Source organism: Anabrus simplex, chromosome 11 (genome assembly GCF_040414725.1).
Source record: "Anabrus simplex isolate iqAnaSimp1 chromosome 11, ASM4041472v1, whole genome shotgun sequence".
Taxonomy (NCBI): Eukaryota; Metazoa; Arthropoda; class Insecta; order Orthoptera; family Tettigoniidae; genus Anabrus; species Anabrus simplex.
This window is the reverse complement of record NC_090275.1, coordinates 110353029-110378128: the sequence shown is the minus strand read 5'-3', so window position 1 is coordinate 110378128 and position 25100 is coordinate 110353029. Positions and strand designations below refer to the sequence as shown.

The following is a 25100-nucleotide window of genomic DNA, read 5'->3' as shown; positions in this document are numbered from 1 at the left end:
GGTTCCACGGGATTGTTGGTCCTTGGGAGTGGGCGAACAACTGAACATTTCAAAAGGGAAGGGAAGGGAATATGCTGGGTATCAGTGAGGTATTCATGATGTGGGTTAGAGTTGGTAGGATTACGTCCAGAGTTTTTAACAGTAACTGTGGAACAATCTCGTCACATCCTGTCACCCCCTCGTGTGTGCTTCTACAATTGTAGGGGGATAACCTCAGTTACCCTCTTCAATTGAAGATCCTCTGCATGGTGAGGGGGACTAGTAGCTCCTTTCTTGCGATGCCGAATGGAGCCCTATTGGGTAACCATTCGGTATACAAGGAGGAGGAAGCTAAAGCACCACCCAACCCTAAGGTGTAACGTGACCCGTACCGATGGGGTGCATGGCACATGGGAGATGTGTCTTGAACAGAGCCTTCGAGAAACTTGACACCTCTTGAAGTAAGTAGCCTTACCCGGGTATGCGGGGCTCTGCCTGGGCGGACATTATATTTCCCTAGCTACTCGTGGGACTTACATGAGTACTGTAGCCACCCAAGAATCAGAGAGCTCCTCTGGGGCCTCCGAAACACCAGTTCAACAATAACCGATGGGGACTCATCGGAGATACCCTCGGATAGTACAACCTCGACAGTAAGAGAGCTCACTCTAGAGGTGGACAATCTTCTGGTCCAGAGGAAGAAGAAGAAACAGTGCTCCAGCGCTAAGAGGAGGTATAAGAAGGCTTTACAGGCCCGGGAGCAGGCCAAAGAGGGCTTAACTCCTGGAGCTGAGAGGCCTTCTACTGCCACGACAGCGACGACTGTGGGGGGGATCCAATGGGCACAAGAGGCGGGAAACTGAAAAGGGCTATGCTTCTAGGGCACAGAGGACTCCACCCACCAAGACGCCAGTGGGGAAACGACTTCTGTCAGGGGCAACCCCAGAAGAAGATCGGCAGACCCACAAAAAACCCAAGGTGGAGTATGCCAGGATAGCTAAAGCTGGGATCAGGATGGCCATAGTGCCTGTAGGGTATCCTGACCAGCAGCTAACTGAGAAACAGGTGGAGTCTGTGGAGGAGGCTATCACCAATCTGATAGATGAGCTTCCGGAGCAGGGGCCCATTAAGCCTAAGTTTCTGGATTGCTATCTCTTGAGAGGTGCGGCCATCATTATCGCAGAGAACGAGACTGTAGCATGGCTTTCTAGACTTGTTACAGACATGCAACCGTGGGAAGGAACCAGGCTCACAATTGTAGGCATGGATAAACACCTTTCCTATAAGAGAGTCATGGTCTGGATACCAGGGCAACCAAAGGACAACAACGTCCTTTTGGGAAGAATGGCACGCCAGAACCATGGCTTAAATCCCAATAGCTGGAGAGTCTACGACCGCAAGGAGGAGAGGAGAGGTGTCCGACTTGTGGTCAGCATGGACTCCAGAGATGTGGAAAAAGTGATGGGGAAGATCTTCTGCGGGGTGCATGTTGCTACCTTCATCCTAGTGGAGGGCAAACGCGACAAGCAGAGAACCCACCCCACCACAGACAACACTGAGACCACCAGGGGCGAAGAGCGGGAGCCTGGACAGGAGCCAGGGCCAGCCAAGCCTCAGGATTCATCGCGGGAGACGGAGCTGCACGTATCGGAGACCGCATAAGGTAAAGTATTGCATGTAAGTAAGGAATGATTACTTTCATACAAGCAAAGATACAACATTGTATAGGGGCCTCTACTTCTTATAAGTATCCAGAAAGGCAGGTTTTTGGTCGCCCTGATACAAGAACCCTGGCTTAGACAGGGGCTTATCATGGGACTAAAATGTGCAGGCTTCACTCTATTCAGTGGAGTGGTGGAGCAAAAGCCTAGAGCATGCATACTATAGGTCTTTTATACTCTGATGGCGGGCAGTCTACATGCTGTCAGGGGAAGTGGGGTGCAGGCAGTATGTCACTGCCCAATCAGACAAAAGATTTCCTAGCGGTGGCGCTGAGAACTATTCAGTCGCCCGGAGAGTTTGCCACGCTCACTTCGCTCCACTAACTGCTGTGTTGCAGAGTAGTCTTACAGTGTGCGTTGGGTATTACAAAGAGCTTGTTTGACGAGGTTTTTTTAATGAGTAATTCTTGCCACGTCCTTTACTGCATTCTTCGATTAACGTTTTCGTGGCATGTGATGTGACATTAGTTTTTTCTATTGTTTCTATTTGTGTTGCTCTGTGTTTTTTTAAATATAATAATTGCACTATATATCTTACAATGGCGAAGAGGAAGGAGATAAGGAGCCAGGGTAGAAAACTGATCAGCAATGTTCATGAATATTTTCAAAAGGAAGCAGAAAATAATGGCCCATTAGTGAGTGTGTATAAAGTGCAGCAGAGAGTGTCGGAAGCTTGTCAAGTTAGTACACGAACCGTTCAGCGTATAGTAAAGGAAGGTAAAGACAGTATCCAGTCATCTGGTTCCATCTCATTTCAATCACCGCGCAAACAAATCAAAAGGAACTGTATAACAAAGGCAATCAACGGATTCCATAAAGATGTAATTAGAAGAATTCTCCTCAGTTATTACATAAAGGGTGAATACCCGACACTGAACAAATTACGTGGTGATTTAGAAAGAGATATACAATTCAAATGGGGAGTTACTTCATTGTGGAGGATACTAAAGTCTATGGGGTTCGAGTATAAAAAAAAGCAACGACAGGAGAAGATTTTTAATGGAGAGAGCTGATATAGTAACAGCCAAAGTAACGTTTTTGAGAAAAATGCATCTCCTGAGGAATAAGGACCCATTGCCCCATATATTTAATTTAGATGAGACTTACATTCATCAGAATTACGCTCCAACGAAAATCTGGCAAGATAAAGAGGGTACAGGAGGTTTAAAAGTTCCTGTGGGGAAAGGTGGACGAATTATTGTTTGTCACGTAGGTTCCAGTCGCACTGGTTTTCTACAGGAATGTAAATTGGTTTTCATGCCAAAGGTGAAATCGACCACACTAATATGAACGCTGTGGTTTTTGAAGTTTTTAGACGTTCTTGACGAAAGGAACATCAAAGACGCAGTGATTGTAATGGACAATGCCAGCTACCATTCAGTACAGCTAAAACGAATTCCTACAACAAACACACGAAAAGCTGATATTATATCGTGGTTATCTGCTAGGAATATTCCTCATGACAGCAATCACACCAGACTTGAACTGTTGTCTCTTGTGAAACAATTCAAGCCAAAGGCAAAAATGTATGAAATTGATACATTTGCTGACAGAAAGGGTCATACTGTTGTTCGCCTGCCACCCTATCAAAGCCAATATAACCCCATAGAGCTGGTTTGGGGAAACATTAAAACTGCTGTGGGGAAAAGGAACAAAACGTTCAAACTAACTGACGTCCAATCTTTAATGGAAGAGGAGCTGGATAAAGAAACCGAACAGGAGAGGAATGCTTGTGTGTGTCACATGCTGAAAAATTTCAAGAGGACGATTACAAAACGGACGTGGTATTGGACACAGTCATGGACGATATCATCATAAATCTGCGAGACAGCCACAGTGAGGAGTCGAGTGATGAGGATATTTCCGGTGACAGCTCTGGTGACGATGGCGAGTGTTGGGGTGCTGTAACACAGATCCTTCAGCTGGAATAAGGTAAGATAAAGTAAGAAAATGTGTTGTGTAACTCTGTACTTTTGAACGAATTGTTCGGTCTGTTGTCAATGCACTTGTTATATGCATTATGAATTAACTTTTATCATACTACATCAAAGATATAAGAAAATAATAGAAATAAATAAAAAATAATAAAACTCATCCACGGGCCATAATCGAACTATAACATACGAAGCTCTGTATTTTATTGTTATGTGGATTTCAACACAACTTTAAAGCGCGCGGGTGCTCCTGGCAATGTTGTAGTAGTGGCCTCTGTCTCTCTCCCTTAACGGCCTCTCGCGTCGTGCTGGATTGGTCGGCCCCATGCTCCCCGCTTCCCCTGACAGCATGTAGGCCGCCCGCCTGCCATCAGAGTAGAAAGGACCTATAGTTAAGGATCATAACGCTTGGGCTGTACCGGGCTTTATTACTAGAGACCTTGTAGCAGTTATTCCCTAAAGTCATTGCTATAACCACTCCCCTTCTAGAGTTTCTCCATCTAAAATTTCAAAATGTGCCAGAGTTGTGGTTTTAATCACGATTCGGTCACAAATTTTTTGAAGTCTTACTCAGCAGATACTCAACAGTAAGGGGTTAATTTTTGCTAGTGGCTTTACGTTGCACCGACACAGATAGGTCTTATGGCGACAATGGGCGAGGAAAGGCCTAGGAATGGGAAGGAATCGGCCATGACCTTAATTAAGATACAGCCCCAGCATTTGCCTGGTGTGAGAATCGTGAAAAACCATTTTCAGGGCTGCCGACAGTGGCGTTCGAACCCACTATCTCCCGGATGCAAGATCACAGCTGTGAAGGCTTCACTGTAACAGACCCCGTGGTGTTATTTGACAGGAATAGGCAATGTGCCAGTTGGGTTTCACCCTCTCCCTTATAAGTTACATTACATCGCACCGACACAGACAGGTCTTATGGCGACGATGGGATAGGAAAGTTTTACAAAAAACAATATAAATATAAGTCACCACCTTATCAATACAAAATTTATTCACATTCAGCTAGTAAATATGGTCAAGACCGGTTTTGACCCCTAGGGGGTCATCTTCAGTTGACATGCATAAAAGATATATTTTACAAAAACATCACATATAATGATTAAAACTTAAATTAAATGGAACTGATCATAAATGTTGGTATGTATGTCTTGGTACATTTGAGCTATTGTATGTGTCAATCCTAAGTTTCCCAGCATACAGTGTCAAGGTAAGTAGTTAACTTATAAACAACAGGGGATAGGAAAGGCCTAGGAGTAGGAAAGAATCGGCCGTGGCCTTAATAAAGGTACAGCCCCAACAGCATTTGCCTGTTGTGAAAATGGTAAACCATGGAAAACCATCTTCAGGGCTGCCGACAGTGGGGCTCGAACCCACTATCTCCCGGTTGCAAGCTCAGAGTCGCGCACCCCTAACCGCACGGCCAACTCGCCCAGTACCAAACAATGCAGCACTCTGTGTTCTGCTACAAACAATCAGTGTGCAGTGTGGCTAAACATACTGCAACTTCCTGCGATAAACATAGAAACCATTATGCCACAATTAGTTGTCTTTTCTTCTTTGGCGGTGATGGAAGAGGATTGTGTTTTACACAGAGGGGTGAGATTTTAGTACACTGCCATCTGCTGTATCATATTATCGTGGAGGCCAGAGAGTTGTGCACCATCTCCATTGCCTTCAGTAATAGCAATACAGGAACCTCGGATGAAATTCCTGAAGGAATGGCCAAAGACTTCAGGTCTAACTTCAGGGAGATTCTGTAAAAGAATCCCTGGTTGGGAAGATTTTTGTTTGTTGACAATTTACTTTATTACATAAAATCAACTTCATGGTCCATATTGCACTTTACCAGATTCACAGCTAAGTATTTTCCACCTTGTCGATACATTAGTTGCTTAAGGCAACTTACTGGTTAAAAATGGTACATGTTTCGTATATTATTAACATCTTCAGCCACATAACACTGTTTAGATGAAAAATTCATATACTGACAAAGTATCAATGCTTATGATATTTTTAAGGACACTTTCTCTCAAAGCATTGATACTTTGTCACTATATGAATTTTTCATCTAAACAGTGTTATGTGGCTGATGTTAATAATATATGAAACATGTACCACTTTTAACCAATAAGTTGCCTTAAGCAACTAATGTATCAACAAGGTGGAAAATAAAAAATACTTAGTTGTGAATTCGTTTTATGTCGCACGAACACAGATAGGTTTTTATGGCGAAAATGGGATAGGAAAGGACTAGGAAGGAAGTGGCCTTGGACTTAATTAAGGTACAGCCCCAGCATTTGTCTGGCCTGAAAATGGGAAACCATGGAAAACCATCTTGATGGCCGCCGACAGTGGGGTTCGAACATACTATCTCCCGGATGCAAGCTCACAGCTGCGTGCCCTTAACCGCACGGCCAACTCACCCAGTTTGGGAAGACGTAAAACAAATAAATGTGGTCTTCTATAGAATTTCTTCAGCCATATAATTAGAATGGAAATGGCCTCATTTAAGTATTGCCTGATCACATCCTATGAGGCTGACAGGACATTCTCTCAATTTAGAAACATCCTGACTGAAATGAGGCTCAAAATTATACCAGGAAACCGTGAAAAATATAGTAAATTGTTATGTAGTTCGAGAGCAGGTTGTTACCATAGTTTCATTCTATCTTCACGGAATGAAGACCAGTAGTAAACTGATGCTACCTTATATAGTAAAACCCCTATTTAGCCTAGTCAATAAAAAAATTAAAAATCCATGGCCTGTTAACAGTTTCAACTGGGTCGGGAATGGAATTAATGACGCTCTCATCTAGAGGCGAGGATAGAAACTGTCGCACTCCTCTGGGGCAATGAATAATAACTGACAGAAGAAATGAAATGATAGTGGAGAGAGTTGCTGGAATGAAAGATGACAGAGCAAACCAGAGTACCCGGAGAAAAATCTGTCCTCCCTCTGCTTTGTCCAGCACAAATCTCACAAGAGATAATTTAAATTTTATATTGTTTCAACAGATTTTAAATTTTGATAGTGTCTATTTTAATATCTCTTTAGAACCCAACTTGGCTGCTCAAAACAAACTTTCTGTTGTCAACCGAGACACTCTAACACTGCGCCAGAGGAGAGACAACGGGACATGTTTTTGGTTAGACCTCATTTAGTTGTCTATATACTGGTGTGTGTGTGTGTGTGTATGCGTGTGTGTGTGCAGTTAAAGGATCAGACTTTGTTCAAACACACTAACGTTCATGCCCACAGATTCTATGGGCTTCTGTTCTTTCAAAATTATCCACACCCACAGTTTGTACAGGCTGGAGAATAAGATCAATTTAAAATCCCATCCCCAATTTTGACGGGCTTGGTTATAGTTACAAGTTCATGAGAGAATGTTTCTTAGAAGTGAAGCTTCCACGGTGTGTAGAACTATAGAGTTCTTTTTCCGGGTTGAACCGAGTTGTTGTTTTCTGTACATTATGTAGTTTGCCGACGTTTCAAATACATTGCAGTATTCTTTGCCAAGGCGACTGAAATACCCGTGCTCGATCCGAGGTAATCAGTCTCCCAGGCCTCTTCAGATGCTACATGCCATTATTATACTGTAATACATTAAGTTATATTTTTCACTAATCAAGAATGCGGTGCAGAATATAATGAATTATCACCGATTGTTCGCGCGAAAAATGCTAAGAGAAGACTAAATAGATAAAACAGTTAAATGCAGGTGATACAGTATAAATAAAGTTTTGAATACAACTAATCACAGTTTAGGCCTAAGCTCTGTTAAGAAAATGACAAAATAAAAATGGTGTGTGGCCTCCTGCAGTTCTTTCGAGTTGACGCCGTATAGGCGACCTCCACGTCTGTGAAGATGAGGCCCTACCGGTACCTAGGATGATTTCTAATGATGAATACGGCCCCCGAACCATAGGAATCAACTAATGAAAGTTAAAATCCCCTATCCGACCGGGAATCGAACCCGGGACCTCTGTGAGCAGAGGCCAGCATGCTAACCATTTAGCCACGGAGACGGACATAAAAATGATAAGGGATATGATTTACCACACAAAAGAACAATATGGTAGCTGGTGAATTATTAGTTAATGGGAAGCATAAAATAGTTTATGTATAGTTCACTTTCATAATCTGTATTTGACAATGATAGACATAAAAATACAGGGTTTTCTGTATAAAACCTAACCGCTCGCAGCGGTTAGGCCAAGCTGGTGAAGGTGAATGTTTCGGCCGGCTTTCCCCACACCCGCCGCCCACTGAGCCAAATCCGGCCCGTACTTTGTCTTCGCTCCTTAAATCTATAAATCTGCATATCCAGTACAAGAGACTAAACTGAACCCTTACCGGCACCTTGTAGATAATGCTGGAAACGTCGGCCTTCCCCAGCTTGAGTTTTAATAATCTTGTTGCAGTATGTGCAGATGTCACTGAAACTCCCACTTGTTGTGCTAACTGCGGTAGTGATTTTCGTGGCGAACTTTGAAGTTTTGCACCAATTTCGTCTAATTTTTCTTCTGTTAATACTGTACGTCTTCGCGTGTGTTTCTGGTTTAGCACTGAACCAGTAGTCTCAAACTTATTTACAAGATCGTGAATTGAAGTTCTGGAAGGAGGAAATTGTCCAGGGAATCTCCTTATAAACTCCGCACGAACGCGACGAGCCGATTCGTATTTATAATAACATTTACAAACAAAAATACGTTCCTCTAAATGTAACTGTCTTCCCATCTTCGCAAACGAACGCAGGCGACTGACTAGTTACAGCGTGGGAAGTGAGGGACAGGAAGTGAGCCAGCCAGACAGGTGCGCCGCGGTGTGGGGGAAGCCAGCAGGCCGGCCTTGGCTCAGCTACGCGCGAGCGGTCAGGTTTTATACAGTTCAAATTAATGTTTATTTGATCAGTTTATAGGACACACGTTCACTATTCACAATATTTGATTGCTGTACGTGGGGTATAAACGTAGAAGATCGCACTTTCCCGATGGTGTATCACAAGTTAAAATCCACCAAGTAGGCTAGGTAAAAAGCAGCACTTTTTTAAAAAAATCACGAAAATGGCTTGGATTCCGAGGACAAGTAACAAAATATGTATTAATTATCACTATTGGTTTGTTTATAGCATAAGGAGTTAGAATTATTAATTTAGATGTCAATTAAATGGCATATAGCTTTCTTTTAGTGCCTAGGGTGTCCGCGGACAAGTTCAGCTCGCCAGATGCAGGTCTTTCGATTTGACGCTCGTAGGCGACCTGCGCATCGTGATGAGGATGGAATGATGATGAAGACCACACATACAATACATCCAGCCCCCGTGCCATCGGAATCAACCAATTATGGTTATAATTCGCGACCCTGCCGGAAATCGAACCCGGGACTCCTGTGAACAAAGGCCAGCATGCAAACCATTAAGCCATAGAACCGAACAATTTAGATGTGTGTGAATGTTAATTTATCACTACTGGTTTGTTTTTAGCAAAAGGGTACGTTCAGACGGGAGACTTTTGTCATTTGACAGTCCTGCCAATGAAAATGAAACATATTTGAGTTGGCATTGTTTGGATGAACCATAGAGTGAGATGAACGACTATTCTGTAGCACCAGTAGAAAAGATGCAATGCTTCCATTTTTGCGGCGACATGATTGTCGATACGTATGAAACAAACTGGGTTCTATATGTTCGTTCACACGGGCTGAGAGACTGTCACCCAGGACTCTTCCTAACCATTTTAATTTTACATTTCGTGAAGTGTGCATGTCAAAATGCCTACAAATATTAATACAAAACCTTCAGTATTGAGGTCGAAAAGCAACCCGCTCGGTTAGCATTGTTACAGTAGTCACAAAAATCTAAAAGATCAATTTGTGGGAAGAAATTTGTGAAGTGATTGTTTCGGGCAAGACATATATGAAGAAGAAAAAAACGTGGAAAAAATGAAGTAGGTAAACGTAAACTAATATTATCGCAATTGGCAATGCAGTCATTTACAAAGATCTTGCTTTTAAACACTAATTTTCATTTTTAAGTTATGAACAAATTAACTACGGTTAAGCTGTTTCTGACAGCTAAACAAGAAGTGTTACACTAACTAATAACTCCTTAGGTTAGGCTACGTATACACTATTGTCGTACTGCCAAGCAACAGATCATATTGGAGATGTAAAGTAGTCTGCACCCACAATCACCTTTGCTTGACTTTTTGTCGATCATATCTAATGAGAAGAACCGAAATCCATCGTAATTCAATGAATCCCTTATGACAACTGAGATTTTCCGTAACACTTCCTAGTCTATGTGCACACTGTACCAACATCGCCCGTAAGCGTGTGTCGGCATGGCCAACTCCACAGATACAGTTCTGGCTAAGATACACAATATACAGCAATACCATCTCAAATTAATTGTCTTGTATACAGACATTAATGTTGTTCTGGATTGCTGCAAGATGGAGATTCAAGTGGCCGTGAGCATGTTCGAAACGTAGATTCCTTGTTTCAGCATACAGTCGGTGAAAGTTGACGATAAAGAGTGAGCAACATAAAGCGGAACCAGTCCCGCAGACTGCACACGAGGTGAGTGCGTGACAAGAAGTCCGCAATAAATACATTGTTACGTAAGCTATTTCTAACAAACAACACAAAAAATAAAAGTACTCACATATATCACGCCAGATGTTGAAACTGCCTCCCTTCGTTGTCCAAGCACTTCAGGCACTTGCTTAGGAAATTGTCCATTACTCTTCAGTAACTTCGTACCCGTTCGAACTGAGCCATAGGAAATTTCCATTTCCTGAGCAAGTCGTCGAAGTGATTTTGTAGGAGACCTTTCCAGAGCGTTACCAATATTACTTACAGTTTCTTGTGTGAGTACTGTACGTGGTTTATTACGTTTCTTATCAAGAAGACTTCCCGTCGTACGTAATTTATTTACTAATCTATGAATAGAAGTCCGACCTGGAACTTGAACATCAGGAAACTTCTCTTGAAATAATCTCCTTACGGTCCTCGCGCTTTTTGTACGGACGTATGAATCGTAAATGAATACTCGTTGAGAAACAGAATACCGATACCCGACTTGAGCCATTGCACTGAATTCACACACTGCACTAATGTCACCAACGAAACACGGGTCACGTTTGCAAACGTTCAGCAAAGACTGAAACCTGGCGCGGTAGTGAGGCCTTGAGTACATCCGGCACTGTATTTCGTCACCGGCCGACTCACTCACTCAGGAATTCCCGCGCACAGGATGGAGCGGTTCCACTTTATTCTGCTCACCCTGCATTAGTTTACTGGTAAAATATACGTGCACGAGTGTATTTATACGAATCGGTGGACATTTAGGATCTGTAATTATACTCAGTTAATGTGAGAGTGGGGTTTCTTCGATCATGCTGTGTGCCAAACTACGCCAATGCCTCTCATACAACTACTTTAGTTTCCTAAAGGAAAAAAACAACACAACGTTAAAAAAGAAGTGGATTAAGTATATACAGTGGTAGACTAAAGTATAGGTACGGTGGAACTCCAAGTAATGTACATATGAATACATGCAAACAATACCCCATCGAGGAAACACATAAACAGGATAGTATGCCGAAATGCATGACAAGGGTAGGCTACTGTATGACTGAAGTAGGCTATAAACACACAGTGCTCTCTCTATGCCTCACATACAAAGCAGAAGGTGCCTGGACACATTGTAGTTTATATTAGGTAACCTTTATACACCATAAGCATAGGTGAGTACAACGGGATGGAAAGGAATAAAGGTCTCTCTTAAAGAAAGACAAATTATTGTGCAAGTACGTAGCCAACAGAAATTGTACAATAATGTTGCAAATGATGTCAGCACAAGGGCTACACAGTTTGAACTGTTAAGAAATATCAGAAAAATAAATTTAGTTGGAAATCAGAGAGCAGGGTGGCCATTTAAATGTGAAGTAGGGATCAGAGAACTATTATCAACCTAATGGTAGCATTAAATTGAAGAAGATCCATTTTGGTTTTAGACATTCTAAACTCCACATGTTAGGACTGATCATTTCCAAATTTTAATTAAAAAGTGTATTTTATCACTAGTTTCCTCCATTAACCATCATTGTTCTGTCCATATTTTAGATGTTTTCTAGTGTGTTAATTTTAAGATGTCACAATATTAAAAAGGTTATGAATTGTAAACTTTATATCTTACAAGGATAGTTAAGGTCCAAGACCAATGACTTTAAGGTTGAGTTATGGCCGATGATGCCTCTAACAGAGGGTGAAACATGTAAAAAAAAACCTAATAAGACTATAATATTATGTAATTTCTTTTTTTGCTATTTGTTTTACGTCGCACCGACACAGATAGGTCTTATGGCGACGATGGGATAGGAAAGGCCTAGGAGTAGAAGGAAGCGGCCGTGGCCTTAATTAAGGTACAGCCCTGGCATTTGCCTGGTGTGAAAATGGGAAACCACGGAAAACCATCTTCAGGTCTGCCGACAGTGGGGCTCGAACCCACCATCTCCCGATTACTGGATACTGGCCGCACTTAAGCGACTGCAGCTATCGAGCTCGGTATGTAAAAGTTTAATCATAAGATTCTTGGTATGTACTGAATAGGTGGTCTTATTAAATATTCATGTAATATTCTTGATATAAGTTCAATAATGACGGGCACATTTTGATATGGCGGAAAAAGGATACAGAATGAGAGCTGCACAAATTTTAATCCACAGTGAAACAGAGGTGAGGGTGTTACGAGTTTGGGGTGCACGGCAGCTTCTGGAGTAGGTGAACTTGCCTTTAATGATCGGACAATGGACTATTTTTTTTTACAATTGGCTTTACATCACACCGGCATAGATACGTCTTATGGCAACGAAGGCATAGGAAAAGGTTAAAAGTGGGAAGGAAGAGGCCGTGGCCTTAATTAAGGTACACTTGCCTGGTGTGGAAAATGTGAAACTTAAGGAAAACCATCTTCAGTGCTGCCGACAGTGGGATTCAAACCCATTATCTACTGAATGCAAGCTTACAGCCGCGCGTCCCTAACAGCACGGCTAACTCACTCGGTGGGCATATTTGTCTACAAAGATATTCTGCACAAAAACTTCAAAGAAAGTGTAGAAAAGCTCAGGCAAGGAGGTAAGTTCTACGTATTTCCAACAGGACATACAAACAGCTGAAACAGTTTGTCTGTGGATCATCTACAACATACTCCATACTCTTAATACCCTTCCCCAGTCCACTGACATAAATCCTTATTGTCTTAGTGGGGAGCTGGGTAAAGGGTGAGGAAAAAACATCATTTCCAGCAAAACCCAACTGAAGGAGGTACTCCTGCAGGAGTGGAACAACACTGGAATGTGAATATTTTAATTTACAGGAATCGTTAAATATTTTCCTTCCTTCCTTCCTTAAGAAATGCATTAACTTTTCAAGTTGGCACCAGTATGCCAGGTCTTAACACAAGCAGTCCCAACATCATCCTGTCCACCATTTGTTTGTGGTAACAACACTGACTGTCCCATATTATCACTAGCGTATGTGTTACATTACTTTCCTCAAGGAACTCCGAGATTAATGTAAAAAAATATGTACTTAGTAGACAATCATTGAAGTGGAGCACAATAAAAAGGAAGGCAACTACTAACAAATGCATTAATTAGGTTAAGTAATTACTTTAGCATCATTTACTATATGAATAATACAACAAATCTATCATGAAATAAATAAATGCCAAATGCAGCAGATAAATTGTATCCAACAAACAACTTTTCCTAAATGAGCAGCTATGAACATATTGAGAGAAAATTACTAGAAAATTCAACTGAAGGACATGCACCAGTTGTTAGTTTAGGAATTTTGGGGGGGACATGAATAGGCTAACCATTTTCGGTTGGAAAGAGATCTTTCCTAACCACAAATTTTGGTTCAAAATGTTTAACACTTGCGACAGTTTAGTCCTTGGAATTCAAGGTTTCTTTTGCGGTGCACGGTCTTAATCCATTTTAGGGAATTTAACAGATGAAGTGTTTGCAACAGTACAATTTGATCTACAACCCGGTATGCAACATGAACCCATTTTGTTAAACGTTACAGTATGAAAATATATTTGAATGAATGAACAACCTTGCATTTCCTTGAGATCTGTACAGTAAAAACCTAATGGATCTACTTGGAGAAAATAAACGGAACAAAATTACAAATAAAAGATTAACTACATCTAAAAATGCTTCTTACTGAGCGTGTGGCTGCATGTGTATCCCTCATTATAACTGCCCTAACCACACAGACACTGTAGCCAGAGCAATCATCCTTACCTCTCTCCATGGATGCCCAGTAGGGAGATGATCATCACTCCCCACCGAAGATATTCACCAGCGGGGTCGCCTATCTTATCACTCCCAACCTACCACAATCATCTCACGAGTAAGTCAGGTCCCCTTCCCTTGGGAACACGTGCGCTCACAACTCACTCGCTCCCCTCCCACAGTTAGCCAGTAGTGGGGAAATCCTCCTTTACCTGCACCGAGTTGAGTGTTCTCATATCATGCCATCATATGTCTTGCTCACATATCGGAATCACACACTACTTAGTTCTTGATCTCTATTCACTTGACACGATGCTTTTATTGCAGCTGTACATCGATTCCTAATTCTACACAAACCTTACATAAATTACCAGCACATTTCCATTATTTCACTAACCACTTTAACATTTTTCTTCATTACCCAGTTGAGATACCACTTCGAACCACTTCTCTGACATAAATATACATCTCTCTTCATATGTTTCTTTGCACACTGTCAGTAAATGAAAATCTTCTCTTTTATCACCATATAATATTGTTACGTGCCAGCCATATGGTAGCCTCTTTCGGTGCTTCCAGGAAGGGGCTGGCGACTCAGATGACCTTGAATCTCCGAGCCAGCTTGTAGGGTGGGGCCAACCTTCCCGTGTATTGTTCTGGTCAGCCGGCTTACCTGTGAGTTTCTTGAAGATTCAACGGGAATGTTCTGTCTCTACTGACATCGCACATTTTCTGACTCAAATCACCCGAGCTATAAAAAGGAGGCTAGCCACGGACAGTCAGTCAATGCTGGACTCGGAATGACAGTTGGGCTCCGAGGTGGAGTCAGTATGAGACTCTGTGTGTTGGGGTTCGGTGACTGGGCTGAGGGTGACGGAGGTGTTGGCTGTCGCTAGTGTCCCACCAAGGTTTGAACCAGGAGCTGTTGTTGTGGTGTCGGAGAGTCCAGTGAGTGGGGTGAGATGACAGAACGGAAGACTGTACTGTGTGTTCGTGTAATTCTGTGGACTGAGAATCACCATGAGCCAACGAGCAAACCCGCTGTTGTGAGTGAGAAGATAAATGCACCTGTGTTAATGTTCGCTATTGTGAGTATCGTCTTGCTGTTGAATATTGTTGAGCTGTTTAGTTGTTCACTGCACGTGACTGTGTGAATTACTGGGCTGTCTGTGGAGTTGAACCAACGAACAGTCGTCGTGTGTTGACTGGCCCGTAGCCCTGTGTTCAGATTCAATGGTCTACACACAGCTGCTGCATGAGGTGACTGGGCTTGGGGAAGTGAAATTAAGGATTAAGTGTCCCCAGTCCTCAGGTAGAGTAACAGGCTGGACCTCCTGCTGCGCCATTCAAGAACAATTTGTAAACAGACAGTAGTTAGTAAGTGTGGCCATTCGTAGCTGGTTAAAATTGTGTGTGTAAATATGTGTGTGTGTGCATTTTATTAGGTCATCCTGAAATAAATTAGAGTAATGAAACAGACAGAGTTTTATTCGTAACAATATACAAACCGTATTATTCATTTGACTTAGTCCACCCCTACTCGTACAGTATATACTCCTAACATCCACCATATTAAGCCTCTTCTCTCTAACCTGTTCACATTAGCCACTTTCACATTTAATACTTTCTCTTTCTTCATTCGGCCACCAGCCCTTGCTCTACAATGTCTCTTCCCCTCTTTATCACATATCTCCAGAAACACCACTCCTCCTCTCCCATTCTATATCATAATAGTCCCCTAAGCCAGCCTTTCTAGAGCATTTTTCACCTTATCTACCCAATAATCACCATAATTACTCTTTTTTTTTTTTTAATGCTGGTAAGCCGACTGCAGAATTAGCCAGCCCCCCTCTTTTTTAAATTTGATAAACTCTTTACACATAATACTTGCGGCTGCACTAGTGGAGCAAAACGGTAACTCCATAACAATCTTACGGAACTTAGTCCCTATCTGTTCTAATACCCTGCTCTCTTTCTCCACACCCCAAATCTCTGCCCATACAGCACTCTACTCTTCCCCACTGCATTAGACACAACTGAAAATATATTCAGTTATAGTACAAGCCATTTCTTTTCAGTTTCAACTCAGTCAATCTATAACTGTTAGGTTCTTCAATCTGGTGAAACTAATCTATCAGAAAGAAAAAAAGAAACAACTTAAAGTAGAATTTTAATTTAGTTGTTTCTTTGTTAAATGTGTTCTTTTAGAGGTATTTTCTAATTTAGAACATCCCTTATGACCACTTACGAATTTTACACGTCTAGCACTACACAATATTAATAACTCCCTAAAGACTGTGTATTTGGGAAACTGTAGGACTTACACTAGTGCAGACTTCAATAAAGCGGTTGAAATAGCACTTCCTAACTTCAATACACAATGTAAACATAAGCACGTGCAAACTACACATCATTTACAACCACCACCACCATCATTTTCCTGCCGATCAATAGTAGCACTAATGTTTGAGATATTGTAGTTGGTCTCGGACAAAGCCATAATTTAATTACTCATACTATTGATCCATGGCTAGCCACTATTTGTTAATTACTGTACAATTAGGCCAGACTAGCCATTAATTTCTAATTATCATACTCATACTATTTAGCCATAATTTATTAATTACTCATACAATTGGGCCAACGGCTGTAGCCATGTTGAAACACCGGATCCCGTGAGATCTCAGAAGTTAAGCAACATTGGGTGTGGTCAAGATTTGGATGGGTTGCCACGCGCTGTTGGTGGGGGGTAAGGGAATGGAGGAGCAGAAAGGAACTGGCCACCCTACCGTACGTAAACTCCGGCTCAGGCACACCTCTGCGGAGGTTTAGACCTGCCTTCGGGCAGAATACACCCTTACCTTACAATTGGCCCACTGCTAATTTTTTAAAAATGAATGTTAAATAATTGTAATGATTCCTTATTTGTTAATTACTTGTACTGTTGGTCTCGATGACTTGATGGGTAAGTTAACAAATACACTGACAGACAAAAAAAAGTTAAGCACCCACAAGGAGTGGTTCAATATTATCCCACTTCAATATACATGCATACCGCTGATGTGCGAGTAAAATGATTAGATTTACAAGGATCTGTAATGTACAGAACGCCCACCAGAGTGCATTTGTGATGGCACCGTCATGTTGTTAAGTTGTTACCAGTCAACTGCTGTGCGTCAGACAATTAAGCAAGATGTGCAGAGAGGACTATGTACAGTACGAAGCACCCACAATACCTTGCAGATGCGTTAGACAGCCTATCCACCAATTGATAGAGGCCGCATTGTGGGCCTGCATGAGGTTGATAGGTCGTATCATGCAATTGCCAGGCATGTGGGCCATTCAGATGTCACAGTGGCCCGATGTTGGACTCAATGGGTATACAAGGGCATCCAATCACATCATGCAGGTTCGGATCGACCAAGAAACACCACTCCGAAGGAGTAGCAGGTCGTATCGAGCAACTGCCAGGCATAGGGCACCCAATCACATCGTGCAGATTTGGGTCGACCAAGAAACATCACTGCGAGGATCCCGTAACTTCGGCGCCCACCATCCGCGAATATGTACTGGAGACTCTACAACATCCTGTGAGTTCCCGCACAGTGTTTCGACGACTCACATCTGCCAGATTGGGGGGTCCTACCACACACTGCGTCGGTTGCCATTGATACCAGAACACCAACACCTGCGTTTGGAGTAATGCCATGCCAGCAGGCATGGACAGAGGATGACTGGCACTGCATCATGTTCAGTGATGAACCTCCGATGACCATTGTGTGCGGATTTGGCAGCGTCGAGGACAGAGAGCAGATCCTGCCCATATTGTGGAAAGACACACAGGCATAATGACTGGCATCAAAGGGTGGGAAGCCACAGGATATGCGTTCAGGTCACTTCTAATAGTGCTTCGGCAGACTTTGACAGCACAGCGATATGTCACAGACATTCTGCGTCCGTACATCCTACCCCTTATGGCACAGCACCCTGGGACAGTGTTCCAATAAGATAATGCATGTCCACACACAGCAAGTGCGTCTATAGACTGCCAACAGCATGTTGAGGTCCTCCCATGGCCAGCCAGATCCCTGGACCTCTCCATCATTGAACACGTGTGGGATGACATTCGAAGAGGACTCCGTCCCAGTTCCAACCTGCGGGATCTGGAAGGACAGCAACAACTGTGGATGAACTTACCTCAGGAGAAGATCCAAAGGCTGTTTGACACCATTCTGCACCGCATAAGAGCATGCAAGCGGGCGAGGGGGAGCGACACCCTACTGACCTCACGCCAATATTCCACCTGTAACTGCTAACGGCCTTGTCTCTTTCATCCCATATTGTAATCAGTTCAATAAAAGCACATGGTCTTTCAGCATATGTAGTTTCATTCACTTTCAACCACTCCTGCGTGCTTAACTTTTTTGACATATGTAATTGAATTATCAAGCAAAGCCGATGTCGATAAGATTTTGTTTTCCAAACTTCAAACCAGGAATATTCCAACCGTCAACATAACTATAACCATGTTTGAAGTGGAAAGACATATTGTAAGTATGCAAGTATGCTTAAATAGCTGCAAGATACCTTCTAAAAAATATAGCGGGATTTTAGGAGATAGTCTGCAGTGTACTACTGTACATGTTCAACACCAGAGTGTTTTTTTAAGTAATTTGAATGCTTTCAGTAACTCTTCTATATCACTGGATACAGTAAATTTAAATAATACTGTATGTGCTTAAATTTAGATGACCAAATTAACTAATTACTAACCATAGACTGTGATGTAACTGCCACTCTTTCAAGAACTCAACTTTTTAAAAGAATGACTTAAGTTCAGCGTCGAAAGAAAGAAAGAAAGAAAGAAAGAAAGAAAAAGGATTCACAATAGATATTACTGCAGGTATTTTCAATATATTTTTCATTTCCTGGTGCATACATTCACTCGAGGAATTTAAGTGTTTTGACACTACCTCACCCTTTTTACTTAAGATTAGGTACTGATATGAAGAGTGAAGTAGGTTTGAAGGACTTCCAAGTAAATTATCTAAAACAGTGGAAATCATATATATGTTATTTTTAAGGTTTTGAATATGAAAACTGAAAGAACCTTGTAATTTCTGTGACAAGTGTGTGTGTTTTCTATAGTCAACTAGAGGACCCATGTTGCTCAGCGGCGTTCGTTATAAGTAAGCCGATGATGATGATAATAATAATAATAATATGGCCTCGGCTACAGTATGCAGACATTTCAATTTGATACCATCTGGCTGTCAGCTCATCAATTTTGACGTTTTATTTTACTCTAGGCCTACTAGAAGCAGAGCAAACCAAATCTCTCTTGGGCATCTACTGCATAGCCGAGTTTAGATGAATTTTGTAGGGTAAACACCAAATGCATTACCAGAGATATTTTTACATGCCGATATGAAGTGTCGAATGGACTTTTCTCCGCCCTACCTCTCCCGGGTTTGAACCTGCTATCTTGGGATCCAGAAGAAAAGTAGGTCAGATAACGTGTCTTGATATAAAATTGCTCCATGCATTGCCTAGGTACTTCTTTGAATGTTTACTTTTAGGACTTATATTACTGTACCTGTTAATTATGTCTTAAGTGAATTTTCGTAGATTTCTTTGTGAGGTGGTGGCAGTGGTGATTTTTTTTTTCTAGTTGTTTTACGTCGCACCGACACAGATAGGTCTAGATTCACAATTAAGTATTTATTTTCCACCTAGTCGATACAATGATTGCTTAAGGCAATTTTTAATGGTCATTGTATCGACTAGGTGGAAAATAAATACTTAATTGTGAATCTATTGAAGTGCGATACGGACCATGAAGGTGATTTTATGTAACAGATAGGTCTTACGGCGACAATGGGACAGGAAAGGGCTAGGAGTGGGAAGGAAGCGGCCGTGGCCTTAATTAAGGTACAGTCCCAGCATTTGCCTGGTGTGAAAATGGGAAACCACGGAAAACCATTTTCAGGGCTGCAGACAGTGGGGTTCGAACCTACTATCTCACGAATACTGGATAGTGGCCGCACTTAAGTGACTGCAGCTATCGAGCTCGGGGATTGTTGTTTTAAGAATAAGTACAACTAGGCAACCATCTTCTATAAACACTAATCAGAGAGAAAAATAGAAGGGATCCAACACTTAGAAAAATGAAGGTATTGGCCAATGAAAGGCAAGCGCCACGAAGGACATCCAAATGAAAGAGGTGATGGTGGTGGCGATTGTTGTTTTAAGAGGAAGTACAACTAGGTAACCACCCTAAATAAAAAATTTTTAAAAAAATTAAAGATTCCCTGGGCCTCGGTGTTCTAATACTGTCGGGGTCAGGAAAGAACAGAAGTTGACCAATGGAGGTTGGATAAGATAGATGAAGGTTAGGACCCTGGCACAAGTAACTGGAAGCAATACGTAAGGATCTCCTGGATGCCAACCCATGCTCCCAAGTTTAGAGCCCCTGGGGCCCCTTTTAGTCACCTCTTACAACAGGGTGTTATTCTACTGCCTCAACCCATAGGGGGAATTTCCTTGTTATGTTGATATTTTACAAAACAAAGTTATCCCCGTACAGGCCATGAAGACTCTTGGAGGGGTGGAAGGTAAAGGCTTCCACTATCCATAACCTCGGCACTTGGTGGGGTATAGTGGTTAGCTCTACACCCGGCCGCCTTTGCCCCCAGGAATTAACCTGGTAGGCCTACTCATTTTTGGTGTAGGCTGAGTGAACCTCAGGGTGATGTGCATCTCCGAAAGTGGAAATCTTTACGACTTCCTAGCGGGGATGCGAATCCACGCCCTTCCGGGCGAACCCAGCGCACCTTTACCGCCTCGGCCAGACAGGCCCTCGATATTTTACAAACGATTTTGTAATTTTAGACTTATTATTGTGTGTTGAATTTAAAGTTTCAGTTTTAGATTATTTCACTTCACATGGAATTTTTGATGGTTCACGTTTGTGGGTTACTGTAGTCACGTCCTAGTTCGTGAACCATGGGCAACGGCTGAGTGGCCTAGTAAGTGGTCCTGAGAGTCGGGATACCAGTTGCTGTGGAATGGGAGTGGGCATCTCGGACATATTCTGAGTCCTGGCCCTACTTGTGCTTAGGCGGCTAGGACTATACAATCCACCGGTGGTCCATAACCCGTTAAACGAGAGATCCTCACTTGGACTATGTGCAAGTAGGGTAGCATCCTGCTTCATGAATCGACCGAGCTCAGACCGTTGTAAGCAAGCCTCGGACCTATGGGAGTACCGGAGTCCCACTCCCATTTGACAGGCGTTGGACTCCTTGGAAACAACTTGGCAGACGAAATGGAATTCGATGGGGAGCTATCAATATTTTTTGCTAGGGGCTTTACGTCGCACCGACACAGATAGGTCTTATGGCGACGATGGGATAGGAAAGGCCTAGGAGTTGGAAGGAAGCAGCCGTGGCCTTAATTAAGGTACAGCCCCAGCATTTGCCTGGCTATCAATATTAATGGGGCTTATGGAAGAAAGAAAGTAGAACTGGCTGAGTCAACAAAGAGGATGCATCTGGATGTGCTAGGAGTAAGTGATATTCGGGTAAGGGGAGATAACGAGGAAGAGATAGGAGATTATAAAGTGTACTTGACGGGTGTTAGAAAGGGAAGGGCAGAGTCTGGAGTAGGGCTCTTTATCAGGAATACCATTGCACAGAACATAGTTTCTGTTAGGCACGTAAATGAGCGAATTATGTGGGTAGATTTGTCAGTTGGAGGAATTAGGACTAGAATTGTGTCCGTGTATTCACCATGTGAGGGTCCAGATGAGGATGTTGACAAGTTTTATGAAGCATTGAGTGACATCGTGGTCAGGGTCAACAGCAAGGATAGAATAGTGCTAATGGGCGATTTCAATGCGAGAGTAGGGAATAGAACTGAAGGATACGAAAGGGTAATTGGTAAATGCGGGGAAGATATGGAAGCTAATGGGAATGGGAAGCATTTGCTGGACTTCTGTGCTAGTATGGGTTTAGCTGTTACGAATACATTCTTCAAGCATAAGGCTATTCACCACTACACATGGGAGGCTAGGGGTACTAGATCCATAATAGAATATATCATAACAGACTTCGAATTCAGGAAATCTGTTAGGAATGTACGAGTTTTCCACGGATTTTTCGATGATACAGACCACTATCTGATCTGTAGTGACTAAGTATCTGTAGGCCTAAGGTAGAGAAAGTGAAATCTGTCTGCAAACGAATAAGGGTAGAAAATCTCCACGACGAGGAAATTAGACAGAAGTACATGGATATGATTAGTGAGAAGTTTCGAACAGTAAACAGTAAGCAGGTTCAGGATATAGAAAGTGAATGGGTGGCATACAGGGATGCTGTAGTAGAAACAGCAAGGGAATGACTAGGAACAACTGTGTGTAAAGATGGGAAAAGGCAAACATCTTGGTGGAATGATGAAGTGAGAGCAGCTTGTAAACGTAAAAAGAAGTCTTATCAGAAATGGCTCCAAACAAGGGCCGAGGCAGACAGGGAGTTGTATGTAGACGAAAGAAACAGAGCAAAACAAATAGTTGTTGAATCCAAAAAGAAGTCATGGGAAGATTTTGGTAACAACCTGGAAAGGCTAGGTCAAGCAGGAGGGAAACCTTTCTGGACAGTAATAAAGAATCTTAGGAAGGGAGGAAAAAAGGAAATGAACAGTGTTTTGAGTAATTCAGGTGAACTCATAATAGATCCCAGGGAATCACTGGAGAGGTGGAGGGAATATTTTGAACATCATCTCAATGTAAAAGGAAATCATCCGTATTGTGAACAGCCAAGCTCACGGGGAGGAGGAAAATGATGTTGGTGAAATTATGCTTGAGGAAGTGGAAAGGATGGTAAATAAACTCCATTGTCATAAGGCAGCAGGAATAGATGAAATTAGACCTGAAATGGTGAAGTATAGTGGGAAGGCAGGGATGAAATGGCTTCACAGAGTAGTAAAATTAGCGTGGAGTGTAGGTAAGGTACCTTCACATTGGGCAAAAGCTGTAATTGCCCCTATCTATAAGCAAGGGAACAGGAAGGATTGCAACAACTATCGAGGTATCTCACTGATTAGTATACCAGGCAAAGTGTTCACTGGCATCTTGGAAGGGAGGGTGCGATCAGTCATTGAAAGGAAGTTGGATGAAAACCAGTGTGGTTTCAGACCACAGAGAGGCTGTCAGGATCAGATTTTCAGTATGCGCCAGGTAACTGAAAAATGCTACGAGCAGAATAGGCGGTCGTGTTTGTTTCGTAGATCTAGAGAAAGCATATGACAGGGTACCGAGGGAAAAGATGTTCGCCATACTGGGGGACTATGGAATTAAAGGCAGATTATTAAAAGCAATCAAAGGCATTTATGTTGACAATTGGGCTTCAGTGAGAATTGATGTTAGAATGAGTTCTTGGTTCAGGGTACTTACAGGGGTTTGCTGTTTGTAGTTTACATGGATTATCTGCTGAAAGGTATAAAATGGCAGGGAGGGATTCAATTAGGTCGAAATGTAGTAAGCAGTCTGGCTTATGCTGACGACTTGGTCTTAATGGCAGATTGTGCCGAAAGCCTACAGTCTAATATCGTGGAACTTGAAAATAGGTGCAATGAGTATGGCATGAAAATTAGCCTCTGAAGACTAAATTGATGTCAGTAGGTAAGAAATTCAACAGAATTGAATGTCAGATTGGTTATACGAAGCTAGAACAGGTCTATAATTTCAAGTATTTAGGTTGTGTGTTCTCCCAGGATGGTAATATAGTAAGTGAGATTGAATCAAGGTGTTGTAAAGCTAATGCAGTGAGCTCGCAGCTGCGATCAACAGTAGTCTGTAAGAAGGAAGTCAGCTCCCAGACGAAACTATCTTTACATCAGTCTGTTTTTAGACCAACTTTGCTTTACGGGAGCAAGAGCTGGGTGGACTCAGGATATCTTATTCATAATTTAGAAGTAACAGATATGAAAGTACCGAGAATGATTACTGGTACAAACAGGAGGGTGCTCGGAATGAGGAGATAAAGGCTAATTTAGGAATGAACTCGACGGATGAAGCTGTACGCATAAACCGGCTTCGGTGGTGGGGCCATGTGAGGCGAATGGAGGAGTATAGATTACCTAGAAAAATAATGGACTCTGCTATGGAGGGTAAGAGAAGTAGAGGTAGACCATGACGATGATGGTTAGACTCGGTTTCTAACGATTTAAAGATAAGAGGTATAGAACTAAATGAGGCCACAACACTAGCTGCAAATCGAGGATTGTGGCGACGTTTAGTAAATTCACAGAGGCTTGCAGACTGAACGCTGAAAGGCATAACAGTCTATAATGATAATGTATGTATGTATGTATGGATGGATGGAATTTTGTCCTTGTGGCAGTCCAGATTGTCTGGGAAGAAGTTGCTTCTTTCAGATAAGTAATTATGTATGTATTTATTGCACTGTAGATATGATGTAAATGATTCCAACTCTCACCAACCAGCCTAGCAAATTTATCAACTGTGGGTTCAACACTAATCTTGGCCATTTTGGACATTTTCTTTTTCACCCTTCTGAGCCCCATGCTGATGGAGGCTGAACTTGAAGTTAAATGACATCTAAAAATATCACAGTTCATCTCAGTGACCCCAAAAGTTGTGGATTTGATAATAATATTGGCCATTTTCAATTACTTTGTTTACACATCACACCTTCCCAACCCCTAACCATGTGGGTGCTAGGGGCGTGTTATACCCATAGTATTTTTCTCTGGATAGGAAGTCATATGTGAATCAAGTTTGGTTGAGAACTATGCTGGAACATTATACACATACATCCATAATCTCAGTCATATTGGACATTTTCTTTATCATCCCTTCTCAACTCCCATGTCGATGGAGACTGAAACGGCGTCCGGAGAGACTCCCAAAAGTAAGGATTTGGCACTAATATTGGTCATTTTAGATTATTTTTACAAATCACTCCCCCCAACCCCCAACAGCAGGGGTAAAAATGAAATTTGAAGAATCTGGCAATTTCTGTGTGTGTATGCACGCACGCGTATAAATGACTGTTGTGTCCAAGACAGTCATATTTTGAAAAATATTTTTGTACAGTTACAAGTGCTCAAATAAGTGTAA

At 42.1% G+C, this 25100-nt stretch overlaps 1 protein-coding gene across 10 annotated transcripts in view; it reads right to left on the bottom strand.

The window, feature by feature from the left end:
- Positions 1–25100, bottom strand: part of LOC136883477 (peroxynitrite isomerase THAP4) — a 162256-nt gene that overhangs the window by 114261 nt on the left and 22895 nt on the right. For 5 of the 10 annotated variants that reach the window (XM_068229723.1, XM_067155802.2, XM_068229728.1 and 2 more), the window contains exon 1: positions 10318–10751. The exons of 4 other annotated variants lie outside the window; for them this stretch is intronic. In XM_068229723.1, coding sequence (XP_068085824.1) covers positions 10318–10743 — 426 coding nt within the window. In that variant the 5' untranslated portion in view covers positions 10744–10751. Of the gene's footprint in view, positions 1–10317; positions 10752–13969; positions 14029–25100 lie in introns of those variants that run through there. One more of the 10 variants, XM_068229727.1, reaches the window with a different exon arrangement.